The following is a 27,290-nucleotide window of genomic DNA, read 5'->3' as shown; positions in this document are numbered from 1 at the left end:
AGTATCCAGATTATGGAAAGCAGAAATATATTTTTCTTATATTTTTTAGATAATCATCTCAATTTTCTCCTTCCACATTGTGTACCATATATATTTTAATATTTCAAAAATCCTGTTTTCATAATAGGCCATCTAATGCATATTGTCTCTGACTGAGGTCCTTAAGCATCTTGCTTTTAATTTTAGACTTCTAATTAAATGGGCCCTACTACTTCCTGACCAGATTAGTTTAATTTTAGATATCTCTTTATTATAAGAAGGATTTTGTTGTATTACATTAAACCTACACCGGTCATTTAGTTGTTTCCAGTCATTGCTCCTATTTCTCCCTTCTAGGATCCATAACAACAAGCTGAATCATTCCTGAGACATTAGATGTGTGATTCTGGGCCTCAGTTTCTTCATTTGTAAAATAAGGGAGTTGTGCTGGACCTCTAAAATCTTTTCCTTTCCACATGAATATACTTCAAATACCTGAAGACATCAAGTATTAAGTCTATTAAGTCATCTCCTAAGCCCTCTTTTCTCGAGGCTGAACATTTCCAGTCCTTTCCAGGATCTATCAGTTATTCCAGTTGACCATTTCTGTATACATTTCAGCTTATTTAATGTCCCTTCCAAGCTACAGTGTTCAGAATTGCTTGTAATTAATTCTCCAGATGTGGTCAGACCAGGGATGAATGCCATGAGGATATCACTTACCTTGTCCTGGACACTATAACCTTCTTGATACTCCCTAAGGTTTTATTAGCTTTATTTGGCTGCCATGACACTGTGTTGATTCATATTAAGTTTATTGACTCATAAAACCTACCAGGTCCTCTCACTATAGAGTCAATTCTTTTTCTATTACGACCCAGCCCTGAACATAGTAGATGCACAATAAATGTGTTAAATGATTCAAGTTCACACAATGGCTTTATACTTCCATGTGCAAGAGAGAAAAATTGTCACCCCTTTGACCAGAAAAGGAAAGGAAACCTAAGACATTTTATAACCTTCCCTACTCTCAACCTGTATGCCATTCTTCTCTCTCCAGTGGAGGAAATGAGGCACAAGTTTCATTGTTTAATTAGTTCTAATGATGGCCCCAATTAGATATTTAAGGCAAAGATGCTACTTTCTTCCCCAAAAGACAAATTCTGTCTGCAAATTAATGATAAGATGAGGGCTGTTCTGCTTTTTCAAGTTGTTCTTTCAAATTGTTCTTTAAAATGCAAATATAATTTTTCTATTAATTTATCTTCTAATCTGTAATATCTTTTCCCAGATAAAGTTGATCCTTGTTCTGATTTTGTTCTGTTATTAATAATGTATAATTGGGCAAATTATATTACTTTTCAGAACCTCAGTTTCTTTTCTCTTTTTCTCATGGAGCTAATATATTCCTACATAGGATTATCATGAAGAAAATACTTTGTCACATTTAAAACACTATATAAATCTAAGCTACAATTCTTAATATTATTTTAACTGTACAGATTTCACAGAAATACAACCAAAGTATCATCCAAAAAGAGAAGAATAAAAGGGAAAGTAGTCTGTAGCAAGTAGGCCATGATTGATCTCATTAATAATATAATTATAAATAAGAACAAATTACATACTTAGAAAACACGTAAAGAAAATTCTTTACATAATTCCTCTAAGAGAGGAGAATCACAACTGAGGTCTTCAAAAGGAACTTCATTAAAAAGAAAAATGAAGATAGGGAAAGGAGATTCTCTATTTTAGGATAGAATTCAAATGCTGTATAATTTTTGTAAGGAAAATAACAAGATAATATCAGAGCTATCGAGCATGATAAATGGTATGAAAAGTAGCAACCAGCTACCTACTTTCCATCATACCTGAACAAGAAGGTACCCAATAAAATTAAGTGCCAATAATGTCAAGACAAAATTAAACTTTTTCCCCCTAACTATAGGCACAATTAACCTGTGAAAATTACTCTCTCTGGATGGTAATGAAGCAAATAGCTTAGTGAGATTGGAAACATATCTGATTCACTGTAATGGGATTTTCAGTTAGATCAAATCACAAGATATATTAGTTCTCCTGAATTAGGGCACACATTGATCCCTACTAGTAGGAGTCAGAATTTCTTTCCCCCAGTAGTAGAAAGGTTTGTGATTTTTAAAAAAAATGCTATAATGTGTTATACTGAAATAAAGAAACCAAATTTCTTCCAGACAAAACATTCAAGTAGGCATGCATTTGCAGAAACAAATCAGTTCCAAGTCTCTCAGTAGAGAAAAACAAAGACAAAGACAATTGATTTCTATGCAGTTATCTACAATTTGGAGGGAAGGGAAAACAAGATTGTAGGGACTGAGATACTAGTGTTTTGTTTGTTTTATCAATGGAGGGGGACATGAGAGAGAGAGAGAGAGAGAGAGAGAGAGAGAGAGAGAGGGAGACAGACAGACAGACAGACAGAGAAGGATGGTTTTGTGACATTCCTTAAGTTGAGTGACATTTGGTGGGGGAAATAATCATGTGAAATCTCCAAATTATGGTAACTCTTATCTAGTTAAAGCTTAACTTCACAAAATGGTGGATAAAAGGAAAAATGGAATTACTCATGCCATTTTAATATAACAAAAGCTAATATTTGTTGAATTTGTAACTAAGGTATTTTTCCCCACAATAGCTGGTATAAATTACCAGTGTGTGGGAATTGGGAATAATGAGTTATAAGTACCTCCCAGATTATCATCTATATGCTCAAAAGTCCCCTTGAGCTCTAAGAGCTAAAAATACTTTCTTATCTTCCTTTAATCTTGAATTCCATAATTTACTACTTTTTAATTGGGGAGATATTATGTTTCCAGCAACAACCCATTTGGGAAGCAAAATAATAATAGCTAATATTTATTATTGTTGTAATTTTTAACAGATTTTAAAAATCTAGTTGTTGTCTTTTGTGTCTTACAATAGCTGATATTTATTTAAGACTTCCCAGACTGTAAAGCGTCTTTCAGTTCCTAAAAACAAAATACTAACATTTTCTCAATGCACAACACAAAAATATTTCTTAAAGGAAGCTTCTCTTGATTCTTCCACTCTTTCCTCATACTCCTCTACTCATTACCACTCTTACTATCTTTAAATTACTTTATTTTTTTTAATCTATGAACACATGATATTGAACATACACACACTATTAATAGTAAACTTTAGGAGAGGGATCATTTCATTTTTGTGATCTAGTGATACTCAACTTACAGTTTTTAAATTTCTTTTCATTTTAAATTTAACTTTTAATTTCAGACATCTAATGAAGGGGTACCCGTTACTTCCTGAGTTAGCCCATTCAGTGTTTCATATTCATTTATTGTAAAAAAAAAAGATTGTTATTACTTTAATCCTAATTCTGGCCCTCATCTATTTCCACTAATTGTTTTGTATTTTATCTTTTCTAAGACCAATGAAAACAAACTAAATAATTCTTGAAAGACTAGATAGATGACCTGTACCATTTTATCTTATATGCCCAACAACTGACAGCAAGCCTTGCACAATTTTTGGTGATTGTTTTTTTTTTTAACTCTTCTTATGATTTTACCAATGTAGAGAAACTTTCCATGAGGAAATTCCCTCTCTGATTGTAGATAGGCAGCGAGTTTGCTCCTTATTCTCTTAGAAGTTTCTATGAAACATTTATAAGTTAAGATTCACCTAGTCAGTATGTGACAGAGATGAGATTTGAACTTTGAATTTCTTGACTTTGAATCTTTTTCCTATTAATGCTATCAGCATCTAGCATATCTAGCTGCTTAATATTTTTTTAGGCTAAGACTCTATATGTGTTGAATGAAATTTAGTTGTTTAACAGATAAAGTCATTTGGTGCCAGGAGAAGTACAAAGTCTGGGGGAGAGGGGCAAGGAATCAAAGGTTATAGTCCCTGTCTTGTCATTTAATTACCTATGACTTTAGACAAGTTATTTAGTTTCTTAGGATGTCATTTTCTTTATATTTAAAGGTAGAAATTAGACTAGCTTCTCATCTAGCTTATAATTCTGTTAGAATGGTGTGGCCTATTGAGGGTTTTTTTTTTTTCAATCCTATTCTGAGATTCTGAGTCAGAAGCACTTATAAGGGTTAGGCAATTGGAAGTTAAATGACTTGTCCAGAGTTACACATCTAGGAAGTGTCTGAGACCAGATTTGAACCAAGGTCCTCCCAATTCCAGGCCGGGCACTCTATCCAATGTGATACCTAGTTGCCCCTGGAATAGTGTTTCTACTTTGCTCAACTTGGAGTTTTAACATCTAAGTTCAGAGTCTAGCTCTGCCACCTTTTACTTGGCCAACCTTGGGCACATCCTTTGATTTCTGAGTCACAGAACTAGGTGTTTAAACTCATAAGGACTCTGACAATATCCCTAATGATAACCCTAACCTGTAATTTATCTTTAATCTTTGCTCGGAGGGTCCTGAAACATGTAGACACAATTTCATCATGAGTAGATATCATGCTGAATGCTAATCTATGATCCTAAACCTAATTTATTTTTTCTTTTATTCCATTAATTGTGCTTTCTATCATTTTCTCTAGAAAATAGTTTCCTTCAAAGCCTTTTGATACATTAGTTTTAAATGGTGTAAGCAGTTATGATCATCTTATCAAAATACAGTTGGAATGAAGGAAGCCATGTGGAAAGAATTTCATATTCACATAAAATGGTCAAATAAAGAAAAATACAAAAGGAAGCCAATAACTAAGGTTAATTTAGGTGTTATCTTAGAAATGATGTATTTTACAATATTGGACAAAAATATTATCATTTTCATACTGAAAAACTATAATTACTAACTATTCAAACAACTATCAAGTAATGAATGGTGAAAAAATATATATTTAGGCATAGCAGCCATATGTTTTAATTTCATGAAGAAGATCAATTCTTTTGACTTTTTTTAGAAAATGAATATTCCTTGTCAAATAGGCATCCTAATTTTGATTCAGAAAACATGTCACCATAATTACAGATAAATTATATTTAGGAAAAAGAAAATTCATCTTTCTTAGGGATGCTCTATCATATCTTATAGAATAAGAACAAAATAACAAATCACCTTTTTACTGTATGTGATAATATTTTCTGCCTTTCTGTAGAGAACAAATAAAAATATTCTTCCTGAAGCAAAATTGTATGAACTATGCTGTTTTTATTTTTTTATTTTTAATAATAGATCTTGACAATGTGGAAGGCATAGCTGTGGACTGGATTGGAAACAATCTCTACTGGACGAATGATGGCCACAAGAAAACCATCAGTGTAGCCAGACTCCAGAAAGCATCTCAAAGTCGGAAGACTCTCTTAGAGGGAGAAATGTCTCATCCTCGAGGGATTGTTGTAGATCCTGTCAATGGGTATGCAAAGAATTTACTTCTTTTAACCCAATTGAAGATGATTTTTTTCCCTTTCTTTCTTTTCTTTAATTTTTCTTTACTTCTTTGCTTCTTTCTTTTTTTTCTTTTTCTTTGTTTCTTTTTTCCCTTTTGTTGTATTCATGGACAGTGACAGATTTAGGACATATAATCCATTTGATTATTTCTAGTATTCTTCAAGTCTTAATCTTGAAATAGAAATTATAATGAGGCCAAAGCTAATCAGATAAAATCATGATCAAAACACATTCATCAGAAATAAAAGATTAAAAATGACAATTTTTTCTTGACTGGTATTTTCTGGAGAGTTACCTTACTTTTCAATTTTAGACTAATTCTTAATGATTCAAGCAGTTAACTCACTTAAGTCAAAGTCATGAACAGGGCCAAAACTAATAAAAAAAACCCTATTTTTAGTAGCGAAAAGAATGATTTTTGGAATTTTTTCCTAAACAAAAAATCGTGTTAGTTTTCATGGACAAAAACCAAAATTGCATAATTAGACCAAGATATAATTCAAATTGTTTGGATGGGCATTAAATTATATGTAATGAATATTCCTTGATCATAAGATCATAAGATGTATATTTGCATTTATAAATTTAAGCAACAAATTCCTAATCATTATCAATGAATGTAACAGTAGTATTTTTATTTTTATTTTTTCCTTTGTGATTTACATTTTGCCAACAGATCTTACTGGACCTAGTTTTATTCAGGAGTCACAGAAAGAATGATCTGTCTACATTATGAATGTTGCCATCTATGAATTAGTCAATAAAATTTTATTAAGCCCCTACTCTATGCCAGGCATTGTGCTAAGTACTGAAAATACAAATACAGATAAAAATAAAGACAACCTTTCTCCTCAAGGATCTTATAGTCTAATGGGGGAATATAGTACATAAAATGAAACTGATAAGCAGAAGGTTGAGAAAAGAAGGTACTCTGCAAGGGGAGAGATCTGATGGAAAGTTCCAATAAAATCCCAAAGCATTGTAGATAGTGAGAAATGTAGAGAAAAATTGTACTGAACCCCTCTTTAAAAAGAAGTCTTGGAACCCATTGTTCTGTCCTGTAGTCAGAGGGTTCAATCAAAGGTCTTGAAGGTACTATTGCTCAGATGAGTACCAAACAGATTCAATCTTTTGGGATAATGAAATTTCTCAATGATAAGTTTTCTGGGGAAATTGTAAAGTCAGATTGATTGCCAGCCCTACTACTTCAATCTAGGGCACTTCAGGCCATTCCTGGGCTCTTCATTTTCTCCTCCTTCTGATAAAAGAGGAATATCCCAGCTTTCCAAGCTTCCAGTGTCAAATATAGAGACATTTTATGTCATAGTCTCTCCTTTCCTGTTACATTCATTCTCAAGGTCCTCTTTACTAACACTTTCCTACTTGCCTATGTAATAATTAAAATTGGGTGGCAAAATGTAATAAAACTTTGGTTTGACAAACATTATAATGGTTAAAAAAAAGAATTGTGGACCCTGTATATAAAATTAACTTCTTAAGTCAAAATGTTGTTAGTAGCACTTAATAATTTACATATATGTGTGTGTGGTAAAAGGAGGGATATGTATGAGGGAAGTAGAACATATTTCCTAGCCTCCCACCCTAGAGCTCCTATCCAAACAAATTCAGCTCCCTCCCTGACAAAACTCCAGTCTCCATGTTGAAGTCCAGTAGCCTCTTCAACAAGGCTCTCACCAGCATAAGTCTCTTCCTTCAACTTGAGTCACAACACCAAATCTATACAGCACAGAATGCTTCTTCAGCCAGACACACCAATGCCAAATATATCTTTATAAAGTGCCTCACATAATGAATCACAGAAGAAGACTCTCTTCAGCCAAATTCCTCCCAAAATGTCTCCTCAGGAGTCCTTGGGCTGGCTTTTTATAAGCATTTTCTCCATGTCACTTCCTGTTTATCTCCCATTTCATAGGAACCTACCACAGCCTCCCAATTTGCTTGGCACTGCAAAGAGGGCAGTGTTTGTGGTCTTTGGGGGTATAAACTTTTTCAGTTAGTGACTTACTAAGTGTTAAGTAGAGATACTTTAAGTTCTTGATTGATTAACTTAAAATAGACAAAGGGAATAAAAATCCCCTTTCACAATCCCTGCTGTGATTCTCTTGGGAGATGAGCATGTTGAAATCTCTCATATTTATATGTCTAGTCTTTCTAATGAATTATTTCAAATATCCAGTTTATAACTAAGGATCTTCAAGCTAAAGGTGCATACAATACTGCACTTTCTAAGAGGAAATTACAATACTTGGTGATAAGAAGAAAATAAAAGAGGAAGAGAATAAAACCAATGATTGGTAGGCTCATTGACAAAAAAGCCAATTATGGGGCAGCCCTCTTTGGCAAAAGAGTTTACGTTCAAAATAAACATGTTCAACCCACTTTAGCTCAGTTCACTATATCCCAAAGTTCATTTTAGATCTTCTGATGCAGTCTATGATTTCCAGAGGCTTCTATATGATGCCTTCTTTAAAAGAGTTCCCTTTCTTGATATGGGGAGTTAGCAAGCTTCTTTTTCTGAAATTTTCTTCAAAAATAAAAATTTAAATGTTGGATTTACAAGTTATACTAACCACCCCCGAGGAGGGTGTTGACCAACACCCAGATCAACCCAGGATACCTGCCTGAGTTATGAGGCATATGAATCTATTCTCAAAAGAAAAACCAAAACCAAAAACAGGAAGAAGAAAAAAGATTAAATTTTGGGAAAAAAATAAAAATCTATTTATATATAAAGTTCTGAGTAAGCAAGAATAAGCCCATAATGCCTTGTATTAGGACCTAATTATTTTATTTATGTCCTACAAGTCTGTAGAACACTTTCAGTAATATTGCACTTACGCAACAGCTGCCAAGACTACTGAAAATTGCCATATTATAGAAGAGAAAAGGGTTTAGATTTTGAAGTAAAAAGGAAAACATGTGATTCCCTGATCTGATTTTTCCTTTGTTCTCAGGGATAGGGGAGGCAAAATGGCTGCCAAACTAAGGTATTTGTAGGAAATCTGACATGGGTGAGTCCAGTGTCTGATGTTGTCAAACTGCCGATTCCTCAAACCTCAAACAAGTCCTCTGTCTTGGCACAGATTCTCATCAATCCCATAGAATTAGTGGTCTCTTTGACCTTGTGCTTCTTGGCACTATAGAGTGGCTCTTTTGTGATCTCTTCTTCTGAAATCAGACACAATTATTAATTAAGGTACCATAATCTTAATTTCTATAGTTTAAATCTTTTGGGTATGCATAGGTATTAGGGCTAATAAAATAAAATATCCTATTGTAAATAAAAAGAAAAACAATAATAAAATTTTTTAAAAATCATAGTTCAAATTTCATGACAATGTATCAGCCAAAGCAGTGTACAACTTGTCTATGGACTATTATAATGGTATTATTTCTGATCCAGTAATAGGAGGGTTACAAATAAAAAACAATTGCATGTGATAGGATAGAGTCAATCAGTGTTGATGGAAGGTACCCATTTTACATGTGAGCAATGAATCCAAGAGTTATTTTCTCCAATTTTGAGAGTTGTTGGAATAGTTAACAGTACTTAAAATGGACCATCCCAGGCAGGTTAAGTTCCTCCAGTGAGCTGGAAGTTCTTTATGTATACCTTGTCTACTGAGTGTAGGTTGGGGAGTGAGAAATCTTTAAGTTGTACACATTCATGGAGTTTTCATAATTTGATCTTTAAGTCCTGTATATATGAAGCAATAGAAGTACCCCCACCTAGTAATGATGTATATGCAGGAGAAAAAGACTTAGCCTGCATGGCGGGGATATCCAAAAAGCATCTTAAATGGTGAAATGTGTAGATCTCCCCTGGGCCTGCTTTGATGATAAAATAGACCTAGAGGGAGAAGTTCAGGATGTTTTAAGTGAATCTCAGTGCACAATTTTCTAATCATAGTCTTAAGATATCTATTCATTCTCTCATCTTGGCCTGAACTCTGGAGATGATATGGCACAAGGAATTTGGGAGTAATCTCTAAACAAGAGTAAATTTGAGACAAAACAGAATCAGTAATGTGAGTTCCCCTGTCTCAATCAATTTGTGCTGACAGGCCAAAGAGAGGAATGAGAGGAATACTCTCTTTTAAGAATATCTTGGCAACAAAAACCACTGTGGTTTAGGCACTAAGAAATTCTTCTGGCCATTTGGTCAGCTGATCCATTATGACCAGAAAAAAATTATAATATCAAGCCTTAGGCATAGTAATAAACTCAATTTGTAAATACTCAAAAGGTATCTAAGCCAGAGGACGCATACCAAAAGCTTTGCCATGAAAGGCTTTTTGATTATATGCTTGGCAAGTGGCCCACACTACACACACTTTAGAGGCTATGTTAGTTATACCAGGGGCTATCCATACTCTTTTAACAGAGTCTATAGTGCCCTGGGTACCAAAGTGACCATTCTTATGAAAAGATAAGCATATTTGGTGATAAAAACTTCTAGGGAGTGTAATGGAGAGTGGTTTGGGGAGGGACTTAGATGTTTACTTGTAGGCAAGTATCAGAAGGATAACTGTTTTGGGGAGGTGAATTGTGGGCTGAATAAGCTAACAAATCCAGTGCAGGCAGAGCAGTGCAGGCAGAGGTAACAAAAATAGACCACTATATAACAGGGACAGATTTTTTGGATTTGTTAAACAAGGAGAGGTGAAAAGGGGATTTGGGATAATCCTAAATTAATTTCAACTACCTAAACCCCCCAGATCTAAATATCTCTTCACAGAGATTTCTTCAGAGTGAACTTCCTTCTCTAATCCTCTCTAATTGCCTAAATCCCCAGTCCCTGATCTTAAATAAATCAACAACTAACCCCTCTTAGCTCGGTTTAGAGAAAGGGTCTGTGTAAGCCTTTGATAAGGCCCAGGGAAGATCCTAGATCCAAAAGGACCCAGGCCTGGTCTCACAATCACTGCAGATGGTTCAGGGTCACCACAAACTGCCTCAATGAAATATAGCAACCAAAACAGTAAGCAGTATAGGATTGGATTAGCCACTAAGGAAATACAGCCAGTACCTCAAGATATTCTCTTCAAGAGAGAGTGGCTAATAGCCTCAGTACCAGCCTAACCCTTCCTTCAAAGTTACAGAAATTTCCTGCTGGTCTTGTACCACTTCTCTCTACAAACTTACACACTTTCCTACTAATTTAACTTTTCCTTATAACATGAGTAGGGGTTTTCCTTCATATGACACCCATATCCCATTGATCTGTTTTACTTTAAACTTTTGTTTCCACTTTTCCACTTCCTGTTCATTGTAAGAGAGGGATAAATTTGAGACTTTACTAGTTTCCAAAATTAAAATCAATTCAGGTCCTTCTAAGGTAGCAAGCTTTAATACAGTATCTGTCTAGTGGTTCCCTCTAGAGACAGGGTCAGTTCCATCTATATGGGCAGAGCAATGAATTATAGCTAGATCTTCAGGTAGCTGCAGAGTAGAAAGTACTTCATTAATTATTTCCACATTTGTGATACACTTTCCAGTAGAGATTAAAAACCTCCTTTGGAGCCATACCATACTCACTGCATGACATATTCCAAAGGCATATCTAGAGTCCAGGTAAATTATTGCCTTCTTATCTTTGGCATACATAAAATATACAGGTGTGTTTTAGAGCTATCAGTTCTGCAACTTGAGCACTTATATTTGAGGTCAGTGAAGCTGACCACACAGTGGTGAATTCTGTGACTAGAGCCACTCCAGTGTAGCATATGACATCCCTCATGAAAGAAGAACCATCAGTGAATAAAAATAAATATGGATTATCTAAAGGAGTCTCCAGGAGATTATCTCAAGGCTTTTTAGCCATGAACACTAAAGATTCACAAATGTGCAATGATTATCCTGAAACTGGTAAATCTGGAAGCAAGGTCATAGGATTAAATACTGTAAAGTGTTTCAAGGTAATATTTTCATTACCTAACAAGGTTACTTCATACCTAGCAAGTCTTTGATCTGAAAATGCCTGAGTTCTATGCCTTAGCAACAATGCCTAGACTTCATGTGGACACATTATGGTTAATGGGCACCCCAATACTAGATAAACAGACTTAATTGCTAACACTGCTCTAGCAGCTACACCTCTAAGACATGGTGGGGCTCCTGAAGCTACTGGGTCTAGCTGAGCCAAATAATAAGCAACTGGACACTGAATACGTCCTAAAGTTTGAGTTAAAAGCCCTGAAGCTACCCCTCTCTCTTCATGTACATACAAGATGAATGGCTTTTTCTAATCTGGAATGCCTAAAGCATGGCAGACAGAATAGCCTATTTTAATTCTGAAAGAGCTGACAGGTGTTCCACCTCTAATCTAAGTGGTTCACTGATTGAATTTTTTGTCATAGCTGTAAGGGATCCCATAGCAAGGGATCCACTGCCTACAAAACCCTGTTGCTCCTAGAATTTCCCTTAACTGTTTCTTAGTGGAGGAGGCAATCAATTTCTGAATATCTTCAATGCTCTTAGGAGAAATGGAAAAGGCTACCAGCAGGTAGAAAAAACCTTAAATATTCTACTTTGGGGAGACACTACTGAACCTTTTCCTTTGAGACTTTGTGGCCTCTCTTATGTAGCTCTAAAAGAAGATGCTTGCTATTTTCCTGGGATATTGTAGCATTTGGTGAGGCCAAAAGCAGATCATCTCAAATTGTATCAAAACAGCTCTTCTGAAAATTGATATTTTCTAAATCTTGTTTTAAAATTTATGAGAACAATGTGGAACTGTCCACAGAACCTTATGGTAGCCAGGATCATGTCCCTTGGGAGCCTTTCCAGGTGAAGGCAAATATATTCTTGGAATTTTCATGAATAGGGATTGAGAAAAATGCTGAGCACAGATCCACCACTGTAAAGTATGTGGCTGTGCTAGAAATAGAGGAGATAATTGTGGCTGGTTTTGGAACCACAGGATGCCTTTTTACAATATGGTTATTTACAACCCTTAAATCCTGTACAAATCAATAGATATTTTTTTCCATCTGGGCATAGTTTTGACTTTTTACAGGGAGAATAGGTGTATTATATTCAGATTTCCATGGAATTATTATTCTTTGTTCAACTAATGAGTCTATCGCTGGGGTAATTTCCTCAATTGCCTATTTTGATGGGGGATACTGATGAGTGGAAGGAGGTGGATTACCTGTTGTCTTAATCTGAACAGGAACAGCTGATTTGAGTAGGCCTACTTCAGAAGAATATGTGGCCTGGAGAAACTCAGGTATATTGGCTGGGATTTCAAAGGTGGGAGGCTCTTTCACCTCCTGACCTTCTAAAAGAAGTACAGGGAGAAAATTTAACGATTACTCAGGCAATTCTAGCATAATGGAGCCATTTGAGAGCAAGTTATTGTGGCTCTAAGTTTGCATAAAAGATCTCTCTCTAACAAATTTATAGGGGAACCAGGCATTAAAAGGAAAGAATGTTCTACTGATCGGGACCCCACAGACACCATTTGAGGGTTAGTCTTTTGGACCTTTAGAGGTGCTCCTGATACACCTACTACATTTAAAGAAACAATAGAATTGCATTCAGAATCAGGTTTACTCACCAAAACTGACCTGGAAGTTCCACTGTCTAAGAGGCAATCATAATACATGTTTCCCACCTTCAGAGTTACATCAGGTTCATTACTTGGGGGAGGGGGGCAGAATGGATTGATATAACTGGTATCAAAACATCAGGGTCTATGAAATCAAAGGTTTCACTCTCGAATTCCATAGACCTTTTCCCCTATTTGCATCATCAAAAAGATCCTTAGCTATTTCTCTAAGGTCCCCCATGCTGAGGAGGATTCCCACCCTGAGTCTAATGTGGATGGTCCCCATTTGGGATGTTTTGTTGTGGGTCATGATATGATTCATTTGATTTATTATTTCTATGATTGTTATTATTCCCAAAATTACTATTATTCCTGAATTTTATATTTTTGATTTGATTTGTTTCCATTTCCTTCAGCTTATTTACATTACCCCTTTTTCCACAAAAATAACATATTAATAGTTGATTTGTGGATTCCTACAGAGAGGCTATGGCCACTCCTTGATTTTCTTTTTCATTTTTTTTCAGTTAGTGCTCATTTCTTTCCTTAATGCCTCCACTAAGTCACTCTTATCTTCATCTTTCTTTTCATGACCCTTAAGGATATGAAGTGCTACTCTTCTTAATATTACAATAGTAGTTGGAAATAAGAAGGAAATAGAAGCAAAAAGAACAAAACCAATGAAAGGTAGGCTTATTGACAAAAAGCCAATTAGGGAACAGTCTGCTTTGACATAAGAGTTTATATTCTGTGAAAAGGGATTTTTATTCCCTTTGTCTATTTTATTTTAATCAATCAAGAACTTAAAGTATCCCTACTTAACACTTAGTAAGTCACTAACAGAAAAAGTTCACACCCCCAAAGACCATAAGCTCTACCCCTTGGGTCATTTTAGGAGGAATTTGGCTGAAGAGAAGGCTTTGTCTGTGATTCATTCTGGGAGGCACTTTAGGAAGATACATTCGGCATTGGTGAATCAGGCTGAAGAAGCATTATGCACTGCATAGATTTGGTGTTGTGACTCAAGCTGAAGGAAAAGGTTTACTCTGGTGAGATCCTTGATTAAGAGGCTACTGAACTTCCACGTGGAGATTGGAACTTTGTCTGGGAGTGAGCTATATTTCTTTGAAAAGGCACTCTAGTCTGGTAGGCCAGGAAATATTTTCTACTTCCCTCAAACATATCCTTCTTTTTACTATATGTATTTTAAATTAAATTATTAAGAGCTACTAACAACATTTTGACTTAAATTAATTTTATATACAGGACCATAATTCTTTTTTTAAACATTATTATTTTTGTCAAACCAAAATTTTAATTATTACATTTGACTACCCAATTTTAATTTTTACACCTATCTGTGAAGCAAATGTCCTGAGGTTTTCAGTCATGCCTTAATATCACAAAATTACATTGAAAAGAACTTTTGGTTATTTTGCCAACCCATACCTGACCACAACTGGTTTATAGAAAATTTTTCAAGTGAGTCTCTTTTAATGCTAGGGAATCTATTATCTTCTGAAGAAGTTCTCTTTAGTTTTTGAATATTCTAATTTTATTAGCCAATTTTATTGGTATCTATTGAGTCAGCTATCATCACCTCTGTGTCATCTTCAAATCTGATAATAGTTTGTCTATGTCTTTGTGTCATTGATTAAAAAAAGAACAATAAAGGACCCAAGGACAGCACCTTGGCCCACCACACTAGAGAACATTCTCTAGGTAAATAGTTGTCCATTAATAGCACCACCTTGAATCTAGTCATACAACAATATACCTTATTGTATGATCAGTGGATATATATCCATTTTATTCACAAGATTTATTCTAAGAAACTTTGTTAAATACTATGATGTCTTTAGTGACAGTATAGTGTTTGCTTGGTTTACCTACCTACTAACTTTTTCCAGAAAGTAAATGAATTCTTGCTGTACCTGCTATTCTGCCTCTTAGCTTCTTTTCCTCAAATGTCACAGATCATTTCTCTAATAATGTGATCTAGAATTTTTCCACAAATTGAAAGTAAACTCAGTCTGATATTTGAATATCTTTGCTTTATTGAAAGTCAAGATAATATTTGCTCATGAGAATTTTCCCATCCTTCATGATTTTTCTGTGATCCTCAAAAGGAGTTTTGCAGTCAGACTTATAGTTCTTCCCATACCAAGGGAAATCATCTATTTGGATCTGTTGTCTAGAACTCATTGAGGGCAGTCAGATGCTTTCTTATCTTTCCTTTCATTTATATTATGTTTCAACTCCCTGCTAACTAATTTTATTCCATTCTTCCTAATAAGAAGATAATTCACATTGGAAAGGAAAAACAGAAACAGAGTTGAATACTTAGTTCTGCTTTCTGTCTATTATCTGTAATCATCTACATACCTATTCTAAGTAGCAAACTTCTCTCTTCTTCAAGCTTTCTTCTGTTCAAAAATAACCACAATATGCCTTTTTGTTGTATTCACCATTCATGTCAACCTGTTTATTGTGAATTTAATACTCTGCCACTCTTCTGAATTTATCCTCTCTTTTCTCCCTTTGCCTATGTCTTTTATATGCCTTTAATATTTTAAATTATTTAATGAATTACCAGTGCATTCACACCAAGCCCTTTAGAAAGTTCTCTCTTTTCTTCCACATTAGATAAAGTTGTGCCATCAGAGTTTCATTTTGGGGAGCTTCCTATGCTTCGTAGACCGATTTTCCCAGCACAAATTTGGGCCCTGAGATCCTACTTACCTTTTCTCTGAACTCTTTGAAATTCATTCTCCTGAAGTCTAGAGTACACTATTCCCCAGGGTTGGATTCTCTCCACACTCTCCAATAGCTGGGAAAAGTTTTAGAATCCAATTATGGGAATAGCTGTATAGCAAAAGGTCTAAATTTATTTTAAATATTTTATTGATTTTTAAAGTTATTTTTACCTTTAACTATTTCATAATACTGTCCTACTCCCTACATAGAATCTTGCATTGAAGGATGAATGATAAAATTATTTATTAAGCACATGATATGTTTAAGGGAGGATAAGCAAAACAAGTAGACACACTGACCAATCTGTTAGTCAGTAAATATTTATGAAGCACCTACTGTGTTATGATAAATGCTGAACATACAAAGAAAAGTAAAAGACAGTCTTTGCTTTCAAGGAACTCACACTCTAATGGAGAAGAAAAAGCAAAAATAATTTTGTATATTCAAGTTATATATGGAATAAATTGGAAATAATCCACAGAGGGAGGCCAATAGAATAAATATTTTTTTTTAAAAAGGCTTCCTGTGGAAGGTAGAATTTTATCTGGGACTTGAAGAAGACAAATGAAAGTAGGGAGCCATAAAGAATAGGAAACAGCTGGTGAAAAAGCCCTGAATCAAAACTCCTGTTTCCTGTTCAAGGAACAACAAGGAGGTCAGCGTCACTGGCATGGAGAGTACATTATAAAGGTGGGAAAGTTTGGGGGGCATCAGGATAAATTGTGAAGGACTTTGAAAGCTGGAGGATTTTATTTGATCCTTGAGGTGATAGGGAGCCACTAGAATTTATTGAATACGAGTACTGACATGGTCAAACCTGAATTTTGGGAAAATCACTTTGACAACTGAGTGGAGGATAGATTAGAGTGAGGACAGACTTGTGACAGGGAGACAACAGCAAATTATTGCAATAGTCCAGGAGTGAGATGATGAAAGCCTGCACTGGGGTGATGGTAATGTCAGACTGCCCTTATAGTTTACTACCTTCTATCATTGAGGAAGGAGGTATGTTTCCTTGGCCTCTGACTTTATTTTAGAGATAATATCACTGCCATTGCATGGCATGGTAAAAATAACACTGAACTGAGACTAAGGAGACATAATTGGCTCTGCCTCTGACCTTAGGCAAATCATTTAATTTTTTCTTCATTGGTTTCCTCAACTATAACATGAAGATGTTGGATTAAATGGCTTACAAAGTTTCTTCTAGTTCTGAGATTCTGTGATTTTTTAATTCAACACATGGATTTTCCCAGTCATTCCCAAAAGCAATAGAATATATTGAAAAAGGTCATTAAGTCAACACGGAAGGGAAAAAACAAACATTTATTGTTTTCTATGTGCCAGGCTCTCTGCTATTTGATCATGATCTCATTTGATCCTTTCAAAAACCCTTAGTTAGGTGTTATAATATGAATACCTACTTATCTAAGAAAAATAACCATTTTGCAGATAAAGAAATTTGAAACAAAAGTTAAGTGACTTGCCAAGATTGAAACATGGGATGTATCTAAGTCACTATTTTAACTTTGATCTTTTTAGATCAAACACAGCCCACTATATACAGTACCAGCCAGGTACCTCTAAAAACAAGAGTTTATTAAGTAATGATTTATGTTCTGGGCACTGTGCTAAGCCCTGGGGACACAAATATAAAAGCAAAGACTGTCACTGTCCTTAATTAACTTATATTCTAATGGGGAAGAGCACACATATAGGGGTGGTGGTCAGGTGATATTTTGATTTCAAAAACCACTTCATGTAAATGTTGAGTCGTCAAAAAGTAGAATGACTGTGTAATGTCTAGGAGTAGTGGGAGAATTTATTTGAAGATGCTTCCACAGCAGAAAAGAAAAGGGGATGAAGGTGAAAGGTTGAAGTCCTAGTTTGGAAGTGAAGAGTATTTTGGTGATAATAGCCTTATGAACTTGGAAGAGAGTGACTGAAAAAAAAAGAAAAACACATGCATACAAAATCTCAATATTTAATTTTTCTAGGTTTATCCTTGTTTATCTTCAATTGTCCAGTTTAGAAATTGTGCACTGAGGCATTATGTTATACACCAGATAATGGGGGGGGGGAATTTTCTATATTTTTAATATTTTAAGTATTTATACCTTTGGGAGAATTCAATATAAAATTGCTTCCTACCCAGATATTTGTTAAAAGAAGTAATCTTAGAACTTTTCTTTTTTAATCTATAGGATGATGTACCTGAATGGTGATGCTTTTACTACATCTTCTATGGCTTACACACTTTTAATTGTCTAGATTTTTTTGGTCTAAGCTGCCTTTATGTTTTCGTAAATTAAGTAAGAAAGTGTTTAAGACACTTGTTTCAATAGTATGGAATATGCTTTGTATTAGACACTTGAATGGATTTGCATTCTTATTAAGATGGACACCCTGTCCAGTGGTACAACTTGAGTCTTCTACTTTTCTAAATCTACCAATCAATCAATTAATCAAGAAGCTTAGCACATTCCAGGCACTGTGCTCTGTAATATTTGTCCCATCCTGTGAGATTTTTGTCTATATCCTGTAATTTTGGAGGACCACAAAACATCCTGGGTACCTATCTCTAGTTCTTGACCATGATGCTTTTTATATTTTGCCAGTCTAGTTTCTTGGCTATAATTTGAACTATTAGAAGTGATCAAAGAAGCCACATATTTAGGAGACATAATTATTGTCAGTAATATTAATAGATTTTTTCATCATCTGATATGATGCTGAATATGAAAAAATGAGTAAATATGATCATATACTTAAGCTCTATCAAGATGCTATCTTCTTAATTAGAATATGTACTTATATTCAAATATTTCAGTTCTATATTTCATGTGATCTCATCAATAAGTGTATTCTCTCCATTAAGTAATATTACACACAACCCATCTTCCACAAAATATAAAATATCCAACTTAATCAATTTGTAAAACTCTTGTCCAAGTGCTAATCTAAATTTACCACAGGGGATCTACCACTCAGCACATTAGTGACTCCTTCATAGTCTCTTCAAGGATACCTTCAAAAAGAATAAATAGACCTTTCTTCAATTAAGTTTTGCCCTGCCATCTGAATGAAACAAATGAATGAAAATTCTTCATTTACATGCAAAAGTACCATATAAGCATTGAAGGTATAATTCAAAAAGCAAGGCAGAACCTATTCTCAAAAGGTCAAATTATAATAGAGAGAGAAAACAAATATTTAGGATATTTCAGATTCAATTTCATGGAAAGACCCAGTGGTTTTTAGGATGTAGTTAGCCAGCCTGTGGTAATTCATGTCATTTAATGGTGGCTACAGTGCTTTCCCCAGTCATGACACCCTGAATTCAAATCTGATGGATTCATTCAAAGAGCAACACAGGAGAGAATGATGAGATAAAATGAGATAACATATGTGATGCTTCATAAACCTTTAAGTACTATGTTAATGTTAGCTATTACCATTATTATTATTTGTAGTAGTAGTATAATATCTAAGCATTGACATGTAAGCATATTGCAACTATTAGAAGTTAAAAAAAATTAGAGGGCATAAAAAGTATTTTCAGTGTCTGGTGGATAGAGAACTGGCTTGGAAAATCTGGATTCAAATACTTTTTCTGATACATACTAGTTAAGACCCTAGAAAAGTCATTTAATTATTCAGTGGTCTAACTATCCCTATTAATTATGCATATATATATGTACATATATATGTTTAGATTATGGACACATTTAAGGAGATAATTAATAACATTTTAATTTTAACAATGGTAATGTGGAACAATAAGTTGCAATTTCTAGAATATAAATCAACTTTTTGTCAATGTTTCCAAATTTAAATCTATAAAACAATGAGATGTGTCTATTAATTTCATTATTTGAGGAAAATCCAAGAGAGCGAAAGATGTTTCTCAACAGAATCATCATCTTCTTTGGACACTTGTGATTCTGTTGTTTGGTGACCATGGTAAGCATATTTAGACATTCAAAAAGCTACCGCCCAAGAAGCTAAGCAGTATTTGGGGGCCTACCAAGGGGATAGCTATGTAGGATTGGTGTACATAATAAGGGCATTCTTGGAGACAGCAGTCTAATAAGAGGACAGGGGAGAGGAATGAATTAAAACTTATAATTGAATTAATAACTCAAGGCCTTTCACATGACCTTAAAACAATACATGGGGGGTGTTTTTGACCCTACCCATGAGGGAACTGGGACATAAGCCCATGATTTTTTTTCTGCTCCTTATAGTTTGCACAAAAGATTTTTTTTTAAAGACAGCTGCTTTCATTTGAGATTGAAATGAAGCTCAAAATCTCAAGGTCAGTTAACCCGCTGTTATTAAAGTTGTGTGCAGCTAAATCATCCTCTGTGGGTTTTGGGGTAGTAATAAGCAGCAATAAAACACAGATAATTTGCATCAGGAAGACAAATTAGACCTAGCCAAACAAACCCAGTATGACTGTGCCCTTTAGAACAAAGACAATCCAATTGCCTACCTTAAAAAAATAATAATTCATCTGAGATTAAATAAAGTCTGGAGTAGGTCATTAACTGTGTTCTGGATTCTCATGTCAATCTGCTTTTTAATCATATAATTGATTATATTCTTAGTGTTGAGAACAAAACTTAAAAACCTGTCACTAAAACTCAAAAAAAGTTATTTCCTAGATAATGTGTTCTTCTGAGACTGTCTATACCAAGGGAAGTAGAGATTTGACAGTTTTATGTCAATTTTACCATAGCCCTCAGATTTTTTTTTTGCCTTAATGTAACCAGATGGACTGTCTACATTGATTATATTGAGCAGGTAATTGCCAAGGCTTCACTTCCCTTGGTGCTTCATTGACAGTGGCCTCAGATTAGAAATAGGCATACAGAGAAAGACCAGATTTAATTTTTTCTAATGTTTTAAATTCTGATCATAGTCTTTTTTGGTTGTGTCTGGTTAAAATAATGTTTTTATGCTCTTATTTATAATTTCTTAGATGGATGTATTGGACAGACTGGGAGGAGGATGAAATAGATGACAGCGTGGGAAGAATTGAGAAGGCCTGGATGGACGGCTTCAATCGACAAATTTTTGTGACTTCAAAGATGCTGTGGCCAAATGGTTTAACTCTGGACTCTCACACCAACACATTGTACTGGTGTGATGCCTATTATGATCACATTGAAAAAGTGTTTTTGAATGGAACTAACAGGAAGGTAAAAGACAAATACTGCTGGTTTTACCCACAGGCTTTTCCTTTCACAGAGCCTTGTTGTGTTGTGTTAAAAATACTTTCAAGTTTATTTTTACCCCTCTGAGGTTGCTGCCAATAGTCTCTGTGGGGTAGCCAAAGTCGGCTGAGCTGAAAGCAGTGCAGCTGGCACTCACCTCCAGGAGACCAGGCATAGCTCTCTGCAGTATGCCAAGGATTTTTTAAGCTTTTAGGACATCAGAGTTGTTTTAAAATCTAGTTTCCCTGTATTATAGGAAATAGACTATGACTGAGCCACTCAACTGTATACTCAGAGATCTTCCACATTTACAGCTGGCATTCGAATTCACATCAAATGAAAAAGTAATTATGGAGCATTTGTTCAAATGGAGAACATAATGCTGTCAAGGCTAAAGTCCTAATGAATGGATTTAACGTGGGGGTACACACTAACTTGTGGCACAAATGTGTTGAGCTCTAGGCCAACTGGCTTAAATGGAAGCTTTCTCTTACCTCTCCTGGTAGAGTTATTATCTATTGAGCCAAAAGGTGGTGTTTTTAATGTTGGATGATAAGCTTGACTTTCACTTGTTTAAAAGGGTGATTAAAATGATTACTGCAAGATAGGAGGTGGGAAGCAAAAGTAAAATAAATGTAGGCATAAAATCACTCCTGCATTCTCATTTTTAATACCTTCATACCACGTGGCACCATACATGGAAACCATCTTCCAGCTAAATATGTGACATGAATTTCTCAATCTTCTTGTTCCATGAAATCTTATATACAATTAGGAACTCTACTAATTAGTTGTCAGTTTTAGTCATTTATTTATTTATTTTAATAATAATTTGGGGTATATTTTTTTCATTCAGAAAAAGGATAGCAATGTTTATTAGAATGCTCTACATATAATAGTCACTCAATAAAATTTTATTCAAAATCATACCTGTTAATTACTTTGATTATTCCATAGGATAGGATTTGGTGAAGGTCTCCTTGTGTGTTCACCTACATATTCTGCTTAGATAGAGTATCAAATATTATATCAGATAAGTCTTTGGAGAGAGGATTTTTGCCAGAACTCTGAAGTTAACTAAGACAAAGATAGGTATTTGGAGTTTTAATTATGTGGAAATTGCCTTCATTCTTTGATTAGATATAGGAGACACTTCTTTTCTGGCTCTTCTGTAACAGGATCTGATTGGTTCAGATGAAAACCTTGTATTAATTTTGCCATACTCCAACATCTTCTGTTTTTGAAATTTAAATGAAACTCATCAATATAATTAGTATTATAATCAGGCACTGCTGTTTATCTTACTTTTCACTAGTAATGCATTGTCTTGCACCAGAGTTAATGCGGTATCATAACTCATGATCCAAGTACTAGAAATTTTGTTAGAGTACCCTCAGCAAGCAGAGCAATAGTTTCTTTAATAAGGGCTGTTAAATTTCAGTGGAATTCTACCTTTCTTCTTCTATCATTAATTTACATTTGGTAAGAGCCCAGATGAATTATGGGAATTCTTGGATAGTTTAGAAATACGTTTTCTATTTGTACAGCTTTCTACAGATAGCTTGTTTCAGTTCCTTATTTATTTAGAGTACCCTGTCTCAGAGATTCCTGTGATATCGAGAACCCAAGTTGCCTTTGAGAAAATTTTGACTCAAGCATATTAATAACTCATTATATTTTATTATATTGACTGATTCCTTTAACTGAGTTCGTATATAGGAGATGGTACATAGTCAGAATAAAAATACCTTTTCATTGGATATCCCAGTTGACCAACAAGAACTTCCCTTTTATAACTATGCTGACTAAAATATATTAAAACAAAAGTTTATTAGAAGAAAAGAAAAATTAACAAACTTTATTCTAAAATGAATATTACAAAATTCTAAAGTCCTAAATGAATATTTCTTAGTGTAAATAACATTCCCAGTATGAGGCCTCACAAAATAAATTTAGAGCCACTCTCATGTTTGCTTATCAATCATATCCAAGGATGTTTTTAGTTAATGTTTTCTCCTAACCTGTGATGTATTTCAGTTCTTAAAATATCTATAGCTCCCCTTTGGAAATCTCAATACACATGATGTAAGACTACAAGTTTCTCCTGTGGTCTGATTGAAGACCTAGAGATTTTACCAAATTCATTAATGTTCTAGAAAATCCTGCTAGGGATTTCTTCTTAGAGATGCATATCTTCTTTTCCTATACACATAGACTGAGAACTTACAAAAGGTTAAAGTGACAAATTCTCTATCCAAGATAAATCAATTCTTGCCTATGGCTACGTTTAATTCATTCAGCCAGTCAGTCCACAAGCCTTTATTAAACACCTACTTTGTTACTGGTAGATAAACTGGAGATGCAAAAAGAAGCAAAGGACATCCTCTAGCTTTAAGCAACTCAGAACATAATGGAGAGACATAATAAGTAAACAAATATGTAAAGAAAAGCTGTACATAGGATAAATAGGAAATAAATTAAAGGGAGAAGGCTCTAGAATTAAGAACTTATGAAAAAGAATTCCTATAGAACAGAAATGTATGTCAACTGGGTTTTTGGGAACCCCAAGTTTGCCCTGGTTCCTTAGGAAAACACCTCATGGGGAATCCCTGGCTGACTTTGTTTCAGGCTGAACAATAGACCTTAAAGTACTTAAGGATCCCAATTTAGGTAGGACTAGTAGATCTAATCAAATGTTAAACACCTGTCTTAAAATTTTCTCCCATTGTATCAAAGTCCTCTCCCAGGAAGCCCAGTCCTTGGCTGGTCTCTTTCTTTAGTATCTATTTTAAGCATCCGCCTTATCCTGATAATCCTGTCTTGGACTTCTCATTTCCTTGCAGTCATTGTAAAGCCAATCAATCATACTTCCCTGTCCTTAGTTCCCCAAAAGGTATATAAGATCCCTATTTCTATTGTTCTTTGGAGAATCATCTAACATGGTCATCCTCTCAGAGACACTGTCCCTAGAGGCCCCAGGGTTTCAACTCTGTGGTATTTAGCACTTGGCTCTGTATGGCCACCAGTTATTGAGAACCTGTCTCTTTCCTGATTAAAGACTTGGTTTTGCTAACTACTTCAGTGGTTCTGTGTTTTACCAAGTTAACATGGGATATAAGTGGCCCCTGGTCTGTAACAGTTAATTTAGTTTCTAGTAAAAAAAAAAATGGTATTATATTTTATGAGGTTTATTAAAGATTATTAGAAATCAAGGAATAAAGAAAATACAAAATAAGAAAAGCACTTGCCTAGGGCTAAGTAGCCCATTCACAGCCACTTACTACATCTTGCATGCCAGGTAGAGAGACACAAGTGCTTAGAAGTGGAAGAAGAGAGCTTGGGAGGCAGAGAGCCCTTTAAATACTAAATTGCATTCTTACACTCAGGTGAGGACCCAGGTGAGATTATAGGGAATTCTGGGAAGTACCAAGGACTTCTGGGGATTGAAGTCTGGGGCTCAAATCTCCATTATACATTTCCCCCATGATCATATTTGGGAAACCAGTTTCCCCAAAAGGATCATGGAAACATAATCAACTTAAAGATTGCAATAATTTGTGGATAAAAGGAAAAGAGAACAAAACCAGTAATTGCTAGGTGCATTGACAAAAAAAAACAGTTAGGGGGTAGTCCCCTTTGGGATAAGAGTATACATACAAGTTAAATGTTAAATCAACCACACCCAAAGTTCATTCTTGATTTTTTTTTTGGTGCAGTGTGTTGTCTGTGGAGGCATTTTAATGGTGTCTTCTCCAAGCAGTTCAGTTTCTGGATTTGGAGAAGTAGCATGTTTCTTAACCTAAAATTTCTCTCTCAAGGAATTTAAACTTTGCAATATAAAATAATAATAATTATACATTCCCCTCCCCCTGAAAAGGGTGATTGAAAAACATAGGGATCACTTAGAGATGCATGGCTGAGTTATGAGGTATATGAATCAATTGATAAGAGAAATCAAACTTTGTGCTTCTTTGGCCTTGTGCAATGGCTCTTTTGTATATCTTGTCCTGGAATTGGACAGAATCATTAAGTAAAATCCCATAATTTTTTTAAAAATAATTAGTGGCATTATTTTTATAGTCTTAATCTTTTGGGGCATGCATTGACATTATAGCAAATGTATTTTAAACTTATATTACTGCTAAATCAAAAAAGTTAAAGAAAATCTTAATACTGGTGACATGTGCTTCAAATATAAAATGGAGAGAAAAAATAAAAGACTGAAATAGTATATTGCACATGCAAGGAAAATATAATAATAAAAGAGTTTTAAAAATAAAAATATAGCTTATAATCATTGTCACACTGTGTCAGCTAAGAAAATATAGAATACAAGGCTTTCTCACCAAAAATGAGATCCATTTCCCCTTCACTCCTGGCCATGATCCACTGTGAGTATGAGCAAATGAATTTCACAAGGTAACTTATTTTTTATAAAGGACAGTAGTACAAACATGTAGGTATCAATATCCCCAAAATTCTCAATAGCCCAATTAATTACAATAGCAAAAAACACACTATCATTTTTTTACATGAGTCTGCTGTATGACATTTAAAGGAAATGGATACTTGTCACAAGTTTTTATAGACATAACAAATCTTTCAACCTTGGTAAACATATTTAAACAAAGTAAAACTCATTTGGGTCTAGAAAATCATCAAGAAATCTAGATATCATTACAAAAAATGTATCAAAGGAATCTAGGAATAATCCAAACCCCTGTACAGTTGATGTAGGATAAAGTGAGCCGAAAAGTTATAAATGAGAGATGCTCCTCTTTTGGAAGTCTTCTAGGGGTACCATGCCCTGGGATGAACTTCCCAGCTCCTTTAGTATGAGACTGTGATGTCCCATCCATTCACATTTTTATAAATGTGGGACGTGGGGATTAAATTTGTATTTCACTTCAGCTACTAAAATGGACCTTACCTCCTGTTAGGGGCAGGAAAAACGACCAGATATTGTTTAAAAAATTCTAAAAATCATGTCTAAAGACCCCTTAAAATCAATTTGAGACATTTAGCTCATTAAATTTTCCAAAGGTTGTTATACGATTGTAACCAGTTCTGATGAAATCCATCTATCCTTTTTGTGACAATTTACAAATTCAAAAATAGAAAAAGGGCTGTTTTTATATATGGGCTTATTCAATAATATTTGTTCGGTGTAGTTATAGGGGGAAAACAACAGAATATAGCAGTAGTTAAAATCTAGTACATTAAAACAATTCAGTGTAACAGAATAGTATTGAATACATTAATATATGAACTTAAACCCAACAAAATTAAATATTAAACAAAACAATCAGTAAAATACAATAAAATAAAACACAGACATTTTTTATAAAACATTGGAGTCTGAAATGCCTTAAAAACATAACCTCTAGTCTCTTTAAGTTTTTTTTTTAATCCATTTAGAAGCCTATTGTCAGATGGCAGAAGATTGGTAAGGGGTAGGCAAAGCGGGTCAAGTGACCTGTCCAGGGTCACACAGCCAGGAAGTGTCCGAGGCCAGGTTAGAACCCACAACCTCCTGTCTCTAGGTCTGGCTCTCAATCCACTGAGCCCCTGAGCTGCCTTCCTATAGTGAGGGTTTTAGGAATCTCAAATTGGGCCAAAGAAGGAGATGGATTTCTCCCCTGAATCTCAGGTGAAATATATAACAGGATCACTGCACTCAAAAGATATCCTTTGATATAAGCCATGCTTGTAACTTCCTGTTTGGAAAAGTCTCTTCCTTTACCTCGTTCTCCACCCCTGTGGTCCCCTGCCCCCTGCCATGTGGAGGCTAATTGTAGTCTAAGGAAAAATCACCCTGTTTTTACCAGCTGGTGTTTGATTCCGAAGACACAAGGGCAGCTACCAGCAGCATGGGGCTGCTGGAGCCAGAGCAGGACAGGCAGGGCCAGGACAGGATTAGGTGAGTGATCTGGATCAACCAGGTCTGGATTTCAGGAGTGCAGAGGCAGGCAAGAAGGCAAGCAGGAGCAAGCTGAGTCAAGAGGCTTTGCTAAACATGGCTTAAAAATCATTATCTAGGCTACCTTTTTTTTTTTTTAATTTGAGAAGTTCTCATCCAATCCAGTGATTGCCATTAACTGTAACAGTTAAATTAGTTTCTAGTTAAAAAAGGTATTATATTTTCATGAGGTTTATTAAAGATGATTAGAAATCAAGGAATAAAGAAAATACAAAATAAGAAAAGTATGTGTCTAGGGCTGAGTAGCCCATTCACAGCCACTTACTACATCTTGCATGCCAGGTAGAGAGACACATGTGCTTAGAAGTGGAAGAAGAGAGCTTGAGAGGCAGAGAGCCCTTTAAA

At 34.9% G+C, this 27,290-nt stretch overlaps 1 protein-coding gene across 7 annotated transcripts in view; it reads left to right on the top strand.

Annotated features, from left to right (window-relative positions):
* The window catches only part of LRP1B (LDL receptor related protein 1B), a 2,480,145-nt gene that overhangs the window by 1,401,928 nt on the left and 1,050,927 nt on the right, over nucleotides 1–27,290 (top strand). For all 7 annotated transcript variants that reach the window (XM_007494117.3, XM_056797188.1, XM_056797186.1 and 4 more), the window contains 2 exons: nucleotides 5,201–5,381; nucleotides 20,731–20,950. In XM_007494117.3, coding sequence (XP_007494179.2) covers nucleotides 5,201–5,381; nucleotides 20,731–20,950 — 401 coding nt within the window. The remainder of the gene's footprint in view (nucleotides 1–5,200; nucleotides 5,382–20,730; nucleotides 20,951–27,290) is intronic.

Source organism: Monodelphis domestica, chromosome 4, assembly GCF_027887165.1.
Source record: "Monodelphis domestica isolate mMonDom1 chromosome 4, mMonDom1.pri, whole genome shotgun sequence".
NCBI classification, from domain to species: Eukaryota; Metazoa; Chordata; class Mammalia; order Didelphimorphia; family Didelphidae; genus Monodelphis; species Monodelphis domestica.
This window is presented reverse-complemented; position numbering and strand designations above follow the sequence as displayed.